General features: G+C 39.2%; 1 protein-coding gene across 1 annotated transcript; it reads left to right on the forward strand.

The window, feature by feature from the left end:
- The first annotated feature begins 7235 nt into the window (after positions 1-7235).
- On the forward strand, positions 7236-16403 carry LOC115386538 (high choriolytic enzyme 1-like). Its single transcript, XM_030088933.1, has 10 exons — positions 7236-7346; positions 7439-7459; positions 7866-8035; positions 8117-8202; positions 11759-11818; positions 12324-12455; positions 14285-14405; positions 15036-15214; positions 15884-15965; positions 16271-16403. The coding sequence occupies exons 1-10, from the start codon at positions 7236-7238 to the stop codon at positions 16401-16403; spliced, it is 1095 nt and encodes a 364-aa protein (XP_029944793.1).
- Positions 16404-17202: the final 799 nt, after the last annotated feature.

The following is a 17202-nucleotide window of genomic DNA, read 5'->3' on the forward strand; positions in this document are numbered from 1 at the left end:
ATATCCCTTTGTTAAAAATAAAACTCCACAGACAACTCAATATTCATTTTATAAAGCATGCTTTTATGAACAGTGCGATATTAGTGCTATTAGTATACTTTATTATTAGTATAGTTGTAGTTATGCTACTTATAAGTACATCTAGTTCACTTTTTAGTTTCAGAAAGTAACTTCAAGTCACTTTTTAGATATATTAGTTTCACAGTAACATACTTAAACCACCTTTTTTCATGACTGTGCTTTTTGACTTGTATTGTTTTTGAAGTTTAAAATATACTAATATGTACTGCATTTTAAAAAGACATGAGGATGAAAGGACAGGGTTTTAAGAAAATTACATTTTGTATGCTTTTATTTTTGCCTCTTTTATATAAAGGCAAAGTTCTAAAAAGAAAGTTCAAAGTTAAAAAGAATAGATTCAGATGTCGTGCACATTTTTTTTTTAAATATGGTATATAACTGATATTACTCTGTAGACATCATCATTAAACGTTTTCACCTGGTCTAGTGTTAAAAACAGTCCAAATCTAAGAAATGCAATTTAGAATGAATCGACATCCCACAAAATTGTAAAAAACTGAAGCGGGAAAGAAGCATATCATCAACCCGCCTTGTCTGACTGTACTGCAAAATGTGCCAGCAGTAAATTAGCACAAGAATTTCTACTTTATATGCCTCAAAGCTCTAAATCAAAAAATGAAAACTCACATGTCTGCACAGTGACAGTATGGGGTCAAGCACAACAAAGACATGTTTGTGTCGCACACAGACCTTCATGTCAATCAATGCTACAACCTGCTAAACTGGTTACATGTGTTAGTGACGAGACGTTTTGCCTTTCCAAGAACCTAATTTTGAGGGCCTTTAATACAAATTTAGTTGTCACCTAAATTTCCAGAAATCAGTTGCTTCTGTGCTGTCAACACTGCCAGTTGCACATGTTTTACAGATCCAAACATCGTCCATGACCCTCTTGAGGTTTTAGAACTATAAACTGTTTGAACTATAAAAACTGAAAATATTTGCTCCTTGTGAATAATCAGATCACAAATTGTAATATGTCTGGAGTGCAGACATGCGAAACTGAACTAGGGTCCAGACTCTGGACCCTAGTTCAGTTTCACATGTCTGTGTTCTCTGTGTTCTCTTTTCATGTTCTCCCTCCCTGTAGATAAATGCATTTTTATCAACAGTCCCAAGCTTTTTTGCTATTGTTGAATCTGAATTGTTTCAGCCCCATGGTGATTTGTTAGCCCACTTCAATCACAATCAACATGGCGTACCTGGATACTTCAGTGGAGGTTTTGATTTAATTGAAGGTTAACAGATGCTTGTCTTATGGTATTTCAGCTTTCTAGCTCAATCAAAAGATATGACTACAAATTGCCTGCAGGACCGTGTGTGTGTGTGTGTGTGTGTGTGTGTGTGTGTTGAATAAACAGAAATACTGGTTGTTAAATTCAGATCTGAATTTGTAATCACACCAAGATTTCTGGCTTGATTTTTAGTCTTCAATGACATATAGAGTCCAGGTGAGTACTGATCTTTTAACTTTTTATTTTTTAATCCAAAAACAATCACTTCTGTCTTGTCTAGATTGAGCTTGAGAAAAATTTGGCACATGCGTTCATTTATTAATGAATATACTTATTCAATAAACCTAAGGGACTGTGGTCATGTGATGACACTATATAAAGTTGTATGTCATCTGCATAAGTATGTCACTAGACTCTGTGATTTGCCATAATCTGATGAAAGGGAAGCATGTAGATATGAAATGAAAGTGGTCTGAGAATGCCTTTGAGGAATTCCACGTTGGATCTTTTCCTCAGACACAAAATTATCAACTGAAACAAAGTAGTCCTTATCTTTAAATGAGATTTGAACCAATTTAGCACAGCACAGTGCCATTAAGTCCCACCAACTGCTCCAGTAAGTCGGGCAGTATGTTATGATGTGATGATCGACAGTTCAGCACTGACAGGAGAAAAGATTTACGCCGGAGGCATGGTTTGTTTTTTGTTTTTGGTTTTTTTAATCTCTTCTCAGTATTTCCTTGACTCACTAGGCCAATCATGCTGGATAGGGGCTCTCCAGGAACAGGATTGAGCACCCCTGCTTTACAGCATTTAAAACAAAAATCAGTACTTTAAAGGACGGTCACACGTTCACCACAATCCTCGGCACGTGCACACACGCACGCACGCACGCACGCACGCACGCGCGCGCGCGCACACACACACACACACACACACACACACACACACACACACACAGTTCCATTTTAGTCGCTGAAATTAAGGAAGACATGGCATGCCACTGAAGATCATGGAAAACACCACCATTGGGGCCAACCACACCAGGAGAAGTCATAGACCGGGACTGCCAGGGCTCGGCCTGGACAAAAATGATGGTACCCCTAGAAAAGACTGAAAATGATGTCACCAAAGGGACATGTCAGTCCAAGGTGTGTCCACTAATTAGCATCACAGGTGTCTACAATGTTGGAATCAGTCAGTGGGCTCATATATAGGGCGACAGGTAGTCACTGTGCTTTTTGGTGACATGAAGTGTACCACACTCAACATGGACCAGAGGAAGCAAAGGAAAGAGTTGTCTCAGGAAATTAGAAAGAAAATTATACACAAGTATGTTGAAGGTAAAGGCTATAAGACCATCTCCAAGCAGTTTGGTGTTCTGGTGACTACAGTTGCACACATTATTCAGAAATTCAAGATTCAAGTAAACGTATCCAACCTTCCTGGACATGGCAGCAGGAGGAAAATTGATGACAAATCAAAAAGACGGATAATACGAATGGTAACAAAAAAGCTCAGAACAACTTCTAAAGAAATTAAAGGTGAACTTCAAGCTCAAGGAACATCAGTGTCAGATCACACCATCCGTCGTTGTTTGAACCAAAGTGGACCTCATGGGAGACGACCAAGGAGGATGCCATTGCTAAAAACAAATCATAAAAAAGCCAGACTGGAGTTTTCCAAACTACATATTGACAGGCCATAAAGCTTCTGGGAGAATGTCCTATGGACAGATGAGACAAAAGTGGAAGTTGTCCCCAAGGCACGTCAGCTCTATGTTCACAGAAGGAAAAATGAAGCATATCAAGAAAAGAACAATGTCCCTACTGTGAGACATGGAGGAGGCTCTGTTATGTTTTGGGGCTGCTTTGCTGCATGTGTCACAGGGTGTCTTGAATCTGTGCAGGGAACAATGAAATCTCAAGACTATCAAGGGATTCTAGAGAGAAATGTGCTGGCCAGTGCCAGAAAGCTTGGTCTCAGTCGCAGGTCATGGGTCTTGCAACAGGACAATGACCCAAAACACACAGCTTAAAAATACCCAAGAATGGCTAAGAGGAAAACATTGGACTATTCTCAAGTGGCCTTCTATGAGTCCTGACCTAAATCCTATCGCACTTCTTTGGAAGGAGCTGAAACATGCCGTCTGGAAAAGGCACCCTTCCAACCTGAGGCAACTGGAGAAGTTTGCTCATGAGGAGTGGGCCAGAATACCTGCTGAAAGGTGCAGAAGTCTCACTGACAGTTACAGGAATCGTTTGATTGCAGTGATTTTGTCAGTACTTTTGTCAGATTCAAGTTGTTTCTCTGACCGCTGTGAATTTTTCTTTCATTAAACGAGGGGGACCAACAATTTTTGTCCACGTCTATATATATATATATATATATATATATATATATATATATATACACACACACACACATACATATATGAATATCAACAGAGTCCTCTGAATCATGCTGTTCACATGACTCCTCACTATGGATGAACACTACCTGCCCAGTGTGGGGCTTAAAACTGGACATTCTCAGGAGAAGGTTGCCACAAACTGTTATCAACAGGTTGCAAAAGAGACACAGAGAGACTGGAAGAGGTTTCACCCTCATGCTCGATAATGCCGTAACTCACCAATTTCACCTCACCAGGGATCGGCTGCTGAAGGGTGAGACATCTCAGCTGGAGTTCCTAGCACTACCTCTAAACATGACTTTCCACAGTAAACCTCTGGGGACAATCGGAATAGTCTTGTGGGGGGTCATAACCCTATACCCCACAACCTCAATGACCCGAGGGCTGCCTTTCCAGAAGACTGGGATGCCATGTCTCATCAGACAAAACTCAACTTGTAAACACTGTAAGATGCCGTTGTCAGTTTGTGATCTATGCTTAAGGATAAATGTATTGCTTTGAGGCCAGAGTACGAACCACTACACTGACTCGATCAGTGACACTGCTCTTGATGACCACTTTGATGAAACAAAGATTTTAAAGCAGCACATACAGTGACTTCAAAGATCTGCAGTGGAGCTGAAGCAAACTGTTCCTGTCTTTCAGTCAGCAGGCCAAGGCTCCACAAAAATTCACATATAGATACAGTATATGGCAACATACTTTTCATATATGCATGTACAGTGCACACATACAGTGCACATACATGTCTTGTTCTGACAAGCTTTATGATGGATACTCACTCTGAATTCCACAGAAAAGTTTTTTGCATGTTTTTATGTTGCGTTAGTTCCTCCAGCAAACCGAAAGTGTCGTAAAGGGGCACATCAGCATGACTTCCAGTTAATAATTCTGGAAGGAAGAAAAACCTGAACGTGTGCTATCTGATTCAATACTGTAGTTTTGCATGTGCTTCTTGTTCTTGTGTTGTCAACTTTGACTTTCTGCGCTGTTAAAATGTTACTTTGACCAAAAAAGACAAACAAAAACAATCCTTTTTTTGTTTTTGTTTCGTTGTGAGTTTTTTTCCACTTTTAATTTTGCTTACCATTATGCAGGTCAAAATAGAGATTCGGTTTTTGCCAAGATTTTAATTGTATATGGTTGATGTTGCACGGGGCTTACAACTGAAAGAAACAAAATCAATAAATCAAGGGATCTGCAAGTTGGGAGCTGAAATGTGGCTTTTTGCACCGTTCCATTATCATTTTGCTAGACTGCTTCAGGGCTATCAGGCACGAAATTAAGTTACAGCGCACGTACATTAGCAGGTCTCCGGACCGTCACTGAACATACACAGCGTGTGTCTGTGTTTGTCCTGTAATGGACATGTACACAAGTGACACATTAAGTGTTTAATAGTTTGTCAAGTAACCTATGCCTCAGCTATTTGCTGCCTTTTATACTGCAGTTGACACCTGCTGGTCTTACAAACACTTTTCTCAGAAAGCTGACTCTGAATGAATTCCCCCAAATTTGAAAAGCATCGAAAGGACAACAGGGGATTTAATTCAGTGTGGAAAGACGCATTTGCTTTGACTGTGATGCAGGATTACTCTGCTTTGGTTTGTGGAGATGAGTTGAATTAATAACTGAAGTGCAAGACACCCAGGGTTTGTCAAACGGCAAGACAGAAAATTCTCTCCAAAGAAAACTAAACAAAAAAACAAAAAAAAGCATTAAAGTAAACATGAAACATGACAAATATGGGTAACACTTTACTTGAAGCACCCCTGTATAACACATTATAAGTATGTTATAGCACTGTATAACTATAGTTATAAACACTCATAAATTATCCCAATGCTTTATAACATCAGGACCTAACCCTAACCCTAACCCTAATCCTATGCTGTATAGTGGGTTATAAAGCATTGTGATCATTTATGAGTGTTTATAACTACTTATAATGCGTTATACCGGGTGCTTCAAGTGAAGTGTTACCCAAATATGACAAAGAAACCAAAAAGGTACTCACAATCTCAACAGACCTGTAAGGAAACATTACAAAGTTACAAACAATACAACTTGTTAAGTTTCTACAATGTTGCCTAAAAATTCCATCCATCCATCCATTTTCTGAACCGCTTCTCCCTTTCGGGGTCGCGGGCGGCTGGAGCCAATCCCAGCTTCTGCGGGTGAGGGCAGGGTACACCCTGGACAGGTCGCCAGTCTGTCGCCGGGCTGACACAGATAAACGAACAACCATTCACACTCACACCTACAGGCAATTTAGGGTGACCAATTAACCTGATATGCACGTTTTTGGACTGTGGGAGGAAGCCGGAGTACCCGGAGGGAACCCACCCACACACGGGGAGAACATGCAAACTCCACACAGAAAGGCCCCGAGCCCCGGCCGGTATTTGAACCCAGGACCATTCTTGCTGTGAGGCAATAGCGCTAACCACTGCACCACCGTGCGGTGCCTAAAAATTATAATTTTTTTTTTTTTTTTTTAATTGCCAAAAAATTGTTAATTTTTTCTTTACTTTTTGAGTCCTAACCATATGGGAACACATGTGGGAAACACATGTGGAATCAGAGCCAGATTAAACCTTTACTAATTCATAGTTTTGCTAGGAATGCTATTTGAAGTGCCTCAAAAGTAGTTTAAAGTGGTGTCATGTAAACATTAAGAAATGCCTCTGTTGTTCAGTGGAGGCAATGTTGAGCCATTTCAGCACCGGTCAGTATTGTACCTTCAGTTTTGGTTTTTCTTACTTGTTGGCTGTTGTAATGTAGCCTCATAAACCAGCCCCGCCCACTCCACATCCACATTTGGATTTTGGAGCTGAGGTGGACTTAGTTCCACAATCCAAATGTGGAGTGGGCGGGGCTGGTTTACGGGGCTAATCATAATGGTCTGATAGGGTCCAGTGGGTGAATGGCTTCAGGCATTGTGGCATTAACTATTCATATTGTTGCTTCTTTCAGTGACTCTAAACACCCTCTTGAGGTGCAAATGTGAATTGCAAGCCTAAATGGACAGGAGTGGTTTAGAAAGCCTGCAGATTTCAGAAAGAGTATCAAAGGCACGTCACGAAATTGGTCATCCAGAAACAAAGCAAAATTGTGACCAGAGAAATAATAGAAAAGAGACGTGTGTGTGTGTGTGTGTGTGTGTGTGTGTGTGTGTGTGTTCTTGTATTTCTATCCTTCTCGGGGCCAAATGTCCCCACAAGGATAGCAAAACGTGGAACGACGTGCCATGTGGGGACCTTTTTCCGGTCCTAAGTAGGAGAAACAGTGTTTTCTTGACCATGTTGTTGTTACTGAAAAAAGTAAAAGTGCAAAAACATTTCTTTAGGGTTAGGCTTTGTTGTGGTGTGGGTTAGGGTTAGGGTAAGGGTCAGGGTTAGGGGCTAGACATGAATGGGAGTCAATGGACGGTCCCCACGAGGATAGAAATAGGAGACCGCGTGTGTGTGTGTGTGTGTGTGTGTTGTCTGCAGGTGAAGTCCACTATGGAGCTGCTGGGTCAGCCTTCAGACCAGCTGCTGTGGTCTGGAGGCGACACAAAGTTTTTCTTCACTGAGGAGGAGGAGGCCAACGCCAGCTCAGACTGGAGGCTGATGGTAAAGAATCTCAGAGTTTCTGTCTGGAGTTGCTTTGATCATCCTGCTTGAACATTTCTAAAACCGTTTTCATGATATTTCTGTTCCTGCAGACACCAGAAGAGTACAACTCGGTGAACAAGACACCAGCTTGAGAGCAGTACTCGTTCTTCGAGCAGCCCGGCTGTTTGGATGAGCTCATTCACGCAAGTCCTCTCTGCTGCTTCACTGCTTCTGTCTTCTTCACTTTGTCAGATTCACTTTAACAAGACGTCCTGATCTTTAAAATTACTGCCACTCAAACATCGCCGGGAGAGTTATACACTGTGACATGTCTTCACTGCTGAAAATAATCTGGCCTCTGACTGTAATATGTCAAGTTATTTGAGACATCTTTAATCCTTTAATGTTTTCATAGTTGTCTTGTAAACATCCAAAACGCAACAAAAGTGTGTTTCACTTGAAATCGTGTAATCAGACCCTCAGTTTGTGCATCGTCCCTGAGCTTTTCCACTGACCTGACTGCTTTTATAAATCCAGATCTATCCACACCTGTGTGATGAGGAGCTGGAGGACAGGAGGGCCTTCATCCACCTTCTGAAGGGGATGTTACATCTGGACGGGGAGCAGAGAATGGCCCCCCGTGCAGCTCTGGAACACCCCTTCTTCACCAGGTCCTGCCTGAACCAAGACCTCCATAGCAGACCCTGGTAAGTGTCTGATTGTCTTCTCACACTGAAAGATTGCCCTGCTGTCTCTGATGGATTCACTGACTGTGATTCTTCTTCCAGTCTGAACAACTCCGAGTGTCTGCTGGAGGCCTCATCAACAACAGGCAAAGACTCCCCTCGTGACCTCCTGGAGTCAGAACCAGCAGGTGACTGCCTTCATTAGGAGGAAGATTGTGGGAGCTCTGAAGAGTCGGACTCGACCTCTACTGGCTGTTTCAAGCCAGTGAAGGAGAGGATCTGCAGGTTCTTCAGGAACATGAGACTGAGTGTCAGTCCCTGGTTTTACCACTGCTTCTTGAGATAACTATTATCAAAACTGCAACAGAATGCCTCCAACAAGCTTCATTTCAGTCAATTTAAAAAAAATAATAATAAATAAATATTTTGAGGATTAATTTCATTCAGTCAATATTCAATACATGTTTGAAATTATCTTTCAACAGTGCATTCATCTTTATCCATGATATATTCAATATTTTATGAATTTCAATCTCACCTCTGATTCTCAGCATGCCTCCAAAGACTGCCATTCTACCTCCACCGCACTTGTCCATATGACTGATGACTGGCTTTGTAAACTTGATGCAAAGAATTATGTTGGAGCGATCTTCTTAGATTTCAGTGCAGCCTTTGATATGATAGATCACAACTTGCTGTTGGACAAACTGTCTGCATATGGTTTTTCTGGTTGTTCGCTTAAGTCGTTTAATAGCTATATAACAAATCAATCACAGTCAGTATACTTTAATGGTAGCTTTTCTTCGATCCTGAGGCTAGACTGTGGAGTTCCACAGGGTAGCTGCCTTGGTCCTCTGTGTTTTTCGATTTTTACGAATGATCTTACTTTTATCTTAAAAAAATCCTCCGTAGCTATTTATGCCGAAGATTCAACTATATACTACGGTACAGAGAACCTGCAGATCTTAAATAATACACTTCAAAGTGATTTAGACCAGGTATTTGAATGGGTGGAATTGAACAAACTAGCATTAAACGTAAGTAAAACGAAGTGCATGATCTTATATTCTAGAAAGCAATCAATGAATGGAAACCTTTTGTCGCTCACCTTAAATAATCTACCCCTGGAGCAGGTGCATAAGTTCGTTCTCTTGGGCTTAACCATAGATGAAAACTTGTGCTGGACAAGACACGATAAGATTGTGACAAAAATGGGAAGAGCTCTCTCTGCTATTAGACGATGTGCCGACTTCATGACAGACTCATCAGTCAAATATGTCACCCAGTCTTTAGTCTTATCTCATCTGGATTATTGCTCAGTCTTATGGTCGGGTACCACAAATAAAGATATTCAAAAGTTACAGATACTGCAAAACAAAGCTGCACAAATGGTTTTCGCTGCCCATTTCGAACACACATTGAATATATGCATTACAGTCTCTCATGGCTATATGTGGAGAAGAGGTTACGGAAGAATCTTGATTTTTTTTTTTTTTCAGAATGTGAAAAAAAAGAAAGAAACCAAGGTCTCTTTTTGAGAAAATTATGTATGTTCATCAACACCATAACCATTTCACCAGGCGCCATGGCAGAACACATATGTCTTCCTAAGGCTCAAACAGGTGCAGTGCAGAGAACAGTGTTGTACAGGGCAGGCAATCTGTGGAACAATTTACCTTCAGCGGTAAGAAAAGAGAACAACATAAAAAGTTTTAAAACCGTGGTGGCGAAAATTTTTAAAGCTTGATTTAATCTAGTGTTGGTTTTATTTTTTAATTGTATTAGTGTCTTGTTTCATTCTAATTTAACTGTGTATACATTCCTTTAACTTTTTATTCCCTTGTATTCTACTGATTAATGGCTTTATGTATTGCTTCTTATGATTGTTTTATTCTGTGTATTGTAGTGTTCACTATCTTTGTATTTTAGTCTTGTGCACTGTTAAATTTTATGATTGTTTAAGTAGTTACAGACTCCAGGAAGACTAGTTGTCACCCTGTGGCAACTAATGGGGATCCAATCTCTAATAAATAAATAAATAAATAAATGGATAGGTTTCAAATATAAGCACTTTGGGTCAAACAACAGTTCATTGAGGAAATAAATTACACCATCTGGATAAAGTCAAGTTCATTGTGATTAGATGAGAACATAAAGTTCTGACACGTCACAATTTAGCCCTTGTAAAACCCTTTACTGCTTGTAACACATACATTTTTGAAAAGTAATAGTCAATGGGTGCACATTTGCCAGTGTGTGCTAATCACTTTACCTGTCAGTAGACATGTTAATATTGGTTACTGTGTGTGTGTGTGTGTGTGTGTGTGTGTGTGTGTGTGTGTGTGTGTGTGTGTGTGTGTGTGTGTGTGTGTGTGAGTGGTGGGTTTGTCTTATTTCCCACAAGAGTAAATATTTCATTCACATGGAATATTCTGCTCATCTAGTCTTTAAACTTGTGCTCAGACTTGGTGAACTCTCAATTTCAGAGTAAACTATTAAACCAACAGGAAGCAACAAAAAATGCATGCACAAAGAGAACATGCAAACTCTAGTGGAAAAGACCTTCTTGCTGTGAGGTGATGGTAGAATATTTTGCCACTTCTTGGCCAACAGCATGTGCAGTGATGAATACTAAAGACTTTGTTTTGCCTGCTTTTCCTCAGCTAGGGTTAGGGTTAAGGTTAGCTGATTGCTGAAAGAAGTTAATACGCTTATTGTTACATACCATATTTTAAACATGAGTTTCGATCTACATTTCTGAAGAAGATCCTCTCATCTCCTCGATAAAACCAGGCATTATGTTTGCAAAACACTATGTGCGACTGAAAAATATTTCAGTAGGTTATTTAATTGTGTCTCACAAAGTAATACAGCAGTGAAAAATGAAAACATTTTAAAAAATGTAAGTAAGGCAGACAGCGTGGTGCTGAGTTTTTTTCTTCTTCTTTTTTTCACCCTCCCCATAAATTTCTTAAAACTTGTATTTCCTGACCTCAGTATGTTCCTGGAAAAAAATTTTTTTCTGCTAAAATGTCAAAAAATGAAAAGTGAAATACCAAAGTGACAACTGAGCAGTCAAACTTGAGAAACCCCCTGCAAGGCCAGCCTTTAAAAAGAGAGAAGCACCTGTTGCATCCAGCATCGGACACCTCCTCCAACAGGTGAGCCCCTCTCAGATTCTTACTATTCTTCTTGTGCTCATCCACTTCAATGATGTGCCAATATCGTATTTTAATGACGAAACTCTATTCATCCTGTGGTTGTTGTAGATGTTACTGAATTTCAGTGAATAGTAACCATGGATTCAGCATCCCTCCTCCTCCTCATCCTCTCAGTGATGGCTGCTTATGTGGTAAGTATTAATATTATTATTTTTACCACAGGAAATGTTGGTGTTAAAATATTGTCTGCTGTCCTTTGAACAATGTCTAGTTTTCCTAGTGTCAACTTCATATACATTTCAAAAACAACCTCCATATTTTATATCAGTGAAATGCAACAGTTTTCATGTAACAGCCAATTGTCTTGCAAATATATTAGTACTGAAAATAGAAATGTATATTGAAATTGTTCTTGCTTCTTTTGTGATGTAGAGTGCTGCCAAAAAACATGAGGGTGAGTTAAGTAACTGTGTTCAGAAGCCAAGCGCTGTCTTTGCTGTTTTGATATTTGTATTGTGGATAACCCCCCCACAAAAGTACAACTAACATGCAAACTGACTGTGTTCTCTGTTTCCACCTAAAGATGTCCTTGACACGTCTTCGGATATCACTGAGCAAATTGAAAAAGCCAATGCTCACTCAAGTAAGCGTCACTCATGTAAAACAGCCCTAAAACAGTGGCAGGACTGCATGGCCATTTCATAGTAAAGCAGGACTCAGTAGAGTGAAGGTTTTAGCCACAATAATCTCTATCCTGAAAGTGGATGTATTTCAGTCATTAAAATCAGAAGAGCATTATTCGGCACAGATTTCTGTCTCAAGTATGGGAGAACAATTTGCAAATGGCACCAATAACAAAGATATCATTCAAGTTCTTACTGAACTGTCCTTGTTGTGGGATTTTTTTTTTATTATTATTATTATTATTATATCAAGATAACTTGGAATAATGTTACTGTCAGTGTGTGTTTTGGACAAGTTCTAGATGTAGGGTTATGGGTTTTTGGTCACTGTCAATTATGGAAAGGCAAACGTTTGCTCTTTCTGGTGGTAATTTATATATGGTCATATATATAAATGCAGAAAAGAATAGATAAGGTCCTGCTTTGAAAATTAACCCAAGCTTTTACTTTCCTGCTGCTCTGCAGAAACTGCTTTGGTACATGGGGACATCATACCCTCTCCAGCCAAGAATGCTGTCCCATGCACTGCCAGGGGATGCAAGTGGCGCAAATACGGCCGCTACGTCTACGTGCCCGTTAGTTTTTCTCGCTCATACTGTAAGTAACTCCACCTCTGCTCTCCTCACCCTGTTGGTCCCACACCCTGAACACCGCCGATCAGTTGTCAGAAAGCTAAGAAAGGCCCAATGTGATTTGAAGTTGGACAGGAATGCTGTCAGCACTTTCAAGAAACTCGTGGTCCAATGAAAAAGTGGTGGGTTTGTGATCGGAGGATCAGGCTTTGGCTATCACTTATGATGGGCCATAAGTTTGGCTCACTGAGCAAGGCCCATTACCATGCTATTTTATCATCCGTCAATCTGAATAAATTGCAACATAGCAATCTGGTTAAGCTTTTTTTTTACTAGTCATTTAGATGTATGTAACTCTGATATGTCTAATTATGGTTTCACCTTCTTAACCCTGTTTTACTGTTGCTTTTTGAAAGAAATCATACGAATATCTATCACTGGTATTAAATATTATAATCTCTTTTTCACTTTGTTGAATTAAATCATTTTAATAATCATGTCTTTAACATTTCTAGCTTTGTTTTTTTTAGTGGCTTCATCATTTCCCATGAAGGTCCCATGAAAACTGCATTTGCTTTTGTTTGTTGTTTTTTTTTTCCGAACAGAATTGCACAATTTTAATCTATTTTAGCCCGAAACGGGTGTGAATGTATTCCCCCCTGCAGGGAGATAGACTGCACAGCAAAGATGATTGACGCTGTCCCTGGTGCTGAAATAATCATGACACCAGTCTCCTTCTTTGAATTCCTGAAAGAATGTGAACTCAGCCAGAATCAGCTGTCATTTTCTTTGACAGTCGTTTAACCAGTGGGAGGAACAGGTCATATTTTCAACACAAATTGGACCCTGTCAGTTCAGACAGTAATTATGAATGCGTGTTACAAGATTTCATACAAAAATTTGCCTTGAGGAAAACTAAACACATTCTAATTGATGGTACTGTGTATTTTGCAATCATAATGCTTTAAAAAGAGCAGCTTATATTCATTATAACCACATGACTGTGTGCTGCAAGATTCATCAAGGATAAGAGTTGGTTGGCATAATATGTCAAAAACTAATTATATGTAATGTTTGATACTTCTATAGCAAGGTGACCACAGCGTTTTATGAAATCACCAATCATCAATCCTGGGTTCAATATTATATTAATATCATGCTATGAAGACCAGTTGAAAAATAATAATATAAACTACCGCAATGCATCAAAAAAGAAATTGAATAGGCAGCATCCATAACGGAATAACAGTTGTTTTAATCCATAATGACTTGTTGAAAACGTAAGTGTAATTTCACTGTTCTACATTAGGTGACAGTGTTTCCAACAGCTGGCTCTGTCAGTTTAGCACATTCTCTGTGTACTGTTGCTCCTGCAGCTTCCTGGAGTCACTCAATACACCAGCTTACAGTACATTTGTCTTAAATTGAAATATTCCACATTGTACTTTTCAGATAAAATATCAGCATTTCCAGAACGTTATCCAATACACATCAGTAAAACCGTCACACAGTGGAAGATTGCCGTACATTGAATTTTACAATTCTCTTGTATCAACCAATTTAAAACCATTTATCAGTTAACTACAAACTCCATGAACACATAGAATCTATGACTGAAGTGAAAATATTTGGTATTGATTAATATTGGATCAAGAAATCAAGAACTAACAGAGACACCCATGTACCTGTTTAAATATTAGGGAGATCAAAGTGTTACTTACTATGTTTGTCACTTTTTGTTGATCTTCTTTTCATTGTAATCCGTGTTTATCATCTGCAGCCAGAGGTGGTGGGTTGTTTTGCATCAAGGAAATGTACAGCCTGTTCATGCCACTTCCGTCTATCCCTCTGCAGCCAGGAACGAGATGAACACCATCATTAGAGGCCTGCTGACCTTTCACAGCACCACCTGTATCCGCTTTGTCTGGAGGAGGTGGTGGCATTCCAGTTACATCTACTTCTTCAGTGGCTCTGGGTGAGTCACACAACTGTGTAAAAAGACATACATAACTGACCTAGTCGGCAAGGGACAAGAAAAAGAAAACAATGTTCAAAGTCAGGTAATGAATGACAAACATCTTTGGATTTTAGGTTGGTTGCATAAACCTTTCAGTATAAAACAAAAATGGCTCTTCTGCATATGGTGAAAAAGGTGTAGAGAATATGTGGTATTATAGGATAATCATCTGATTGAATGTATCACAATTATTAATTTATTTATTCTGTTAGCTAATTTTGAATTGGAAAGTTGGTTCATATGTATATGTCTCATTTCAATCACATGAATGCACTTTATCATTTTAACTTTGAAATATAAGAAGTAATGTGATCATTTTGAATCATTTCAAATGATACCTGGATTGATTGTTTCTTTCAAATAATTAAATAAATGATCACCAACCTTAATCAACAATGGAATTTTTTAAATAGTTGAAAATGGGCCTTTTCCTATGTCTGCTATAGAGCATGAAAACATCAAGTGATCACATGATTATCTTCCATTTCTCACCAGATGGAGTGTACCATCTTGAGCTGTTTGTGGCACAATCTCCTCATTTATGTATCTTATTGTTTATGCTAATGTTGCTTTGCATGCGTTCCCTAGCTGCTGGTCCTACCTGGGCCGTCAGAGTCGGGGCCAAAGAATCTCTCTGAAGAAAAATGGCTGTTTGCATAATGGCATAATTCAGCACGAGGTTCTGCACGCTCTGGGCTTCCACCATGAGCAGGTCCGCTCTGACAGAGACGAACACGTCAGGATCCTGTTCGAGAACATTTTGCAAGGTCTGCACACCCAATGTCCTTTCTGGTTTCATACAACGGAATCTATTCTCAAAAGAAAAAAGAAAAAAACACAGGAGGATCTGTCACACAGTATCTCTGACCGAATACGAAATTTTAAAACAAATACATAGCAATAAATAGAAACAAGGTGATGGATGTACAGGAACTCACAGCCTGCAAATTAGCATACAGTCAGGTGTGTTTAATAGAGACTGTAACAGTCTGTAAGCAAATCAAATGCCCTTTGCAAGAATTTAGAAATAATTTCCACATTGAAATTAGGGGCCAATAGTTATTTGTTTGCGATCGTCCATTTGAATTCATCATCTATTAACTTAAGGTTGCAGGGTGTTGGAATCAATCCCAGATAAAAATGCATCATTTTCAATCAAATGTTCATTTCCAAGGAAAAAAATATTATCATAGATGTATTCAGATTGAATGTTGTTGCACCTGTAATAGCTAATGGCTGCCCCCACTCCCCAAACCTTAGAGTGAATTGTTTAATTGTCGTATATAGCTCAAGCATTCTTCACAATACGGTACAGGTGAAAAATTCTAACTGGATTTATTTGTGTTTTTGGATATATTTTTGTGGGTGCAATCATCACATAAAGAAAAAAAAAACAACCAATATTAAAAAACTGTTTTGAAATCTTATTTGTTTAGGAAGAGAAGGCAACTTCAAGAAGGTGGAGACCAACAACCTGGGGACTCCCTATGACTTGATGTCTGTCATGCAATACTACAAGTAAGTCTGTGTCTGTGTGCGTTCTGAAATTGCTGATTGTGAATATTTAGACTTCATATCTCTAAAGTTGCAAAACTCCGAAATTCAGTTTTACTATTAACTTTGAAATGATACCTTAGCCACTGTGAAGGAATGCATAACGCAGCCAGTTAAAACGAGTGAGTTAACAGGTCTGCTGACCTCCTCGCCATATCACTTCGCTGTGTTGACATCTTGAGTGTGAAGTAGCCATGCGGACAGAGGCAATGTGTGGGTTTTAGTTTGAGTCCAAAATTCACTATAACATAAAATGTCTCTTTCTGCAGGTATGCTTTCTCCAAAAACGGCAAACCAACCATTTTAGCCAAGTCCGACCCTGACCTCAACTTTGGATATTCCGATGCCATGACCCAAAATGACATTGATCGTGTCAACCGGCTTTACCAATGTTGTGAGTGAAAACAAGAAAATGACATATATCCATTTGCAACATTAAGATAAGTCATGTTCAAAAACAAAGCACTCTGACTTCAGGCCACTCATTGGCTTTCTTTTTTTATTCCCCACCAGAAATTCATCAATAAAGGGTCGGCCTCCGGAAACTTCATCTCCCAGCTCGAGGATGTTCAGCCTGGAGGCCCAGATGGGCTCAGTCACACCACACTATTCGCAACTGACTTTTCTATGAAAACTGAATCGTACGTGAAAATGTGTCTGTTCTCTTTTGGAGAAATGAGAGTGCGATATCACTTTCTGGAGATAGATGATATTACATCGATGTGAAAGTCATTCAGGGGGTTTATTTTGAACTTTAGCTTATTTCCAGTTATCTCTTATTTCTATATCTTCATTTGTGTGATCTGGTGATGGTGACTGGTTATGTGTTATTTGGTTATTTAAAGCAAAAAAAGCATACAATCACTCTGAAGAGTAAATGTTTTATTAAGTGGAGATGCATCAAGGACTGCAGCAATAATGTCCTTTCATGTAATCATATAAATGAATAGCCATTTCTGAAATCAGAGCTGTATGCGTAATGATAACACGAACCATCATTTCTAAATAAGGATTTTGGAATTTTGTTTTGTGGCGTGATGTTCTGTTTGATTATGTGTATTCAAAGCTTTGTTGTCATTTCTTCCAAGAAAATGTGCAGAAATGCTCAATAAAACCAAAAGGTGGCAGTCATGTTGTATCATTTTATAGGAGTGCAGCACAGTTCATCACTGGGTTTTCAGGGAGGAAGTATAGTTTTTAC

Source organism: Salarias fasciatus, chromosome 1, assembly GCF_902148845.1.
Source record: "Salarias fasciatus chromosome 1, fSalaFa1.1, whole genome shotgun sequence".
Taxonomy (NCBI): domain Eukaryota; kingdom Metazoa; phylum Chordata; class Actinopteri; order Blenniiformes; family Blenniidae; genus Salarias; species Salarias fasciatus.

Bases quoted from the DNA above. Each gene is read 5' to 3' on its own strand.
- LOC115386538 (XM_030088933.1), top strand. From the start codon at position 7,236: ATGGAGCTGCTGGGTCAGCCTTCAGACCAGCTGCTGTGGTCTGGAGGC. The intron at 7,460-7,865 runs GTGAACAAGACA...TTATAAATCCAG, and splicing joins CACCAGAAGAGTACAACTCG to ATCTATCCACACCTGTGTGA. The intron at 14,406-15,035 runs GTGAGTCACACA...TGCGTTCCCTAG, and splicing joins TACTTCTTCAGTGGCTCTGG to CTGCTGGTCCTACCTGGGCC.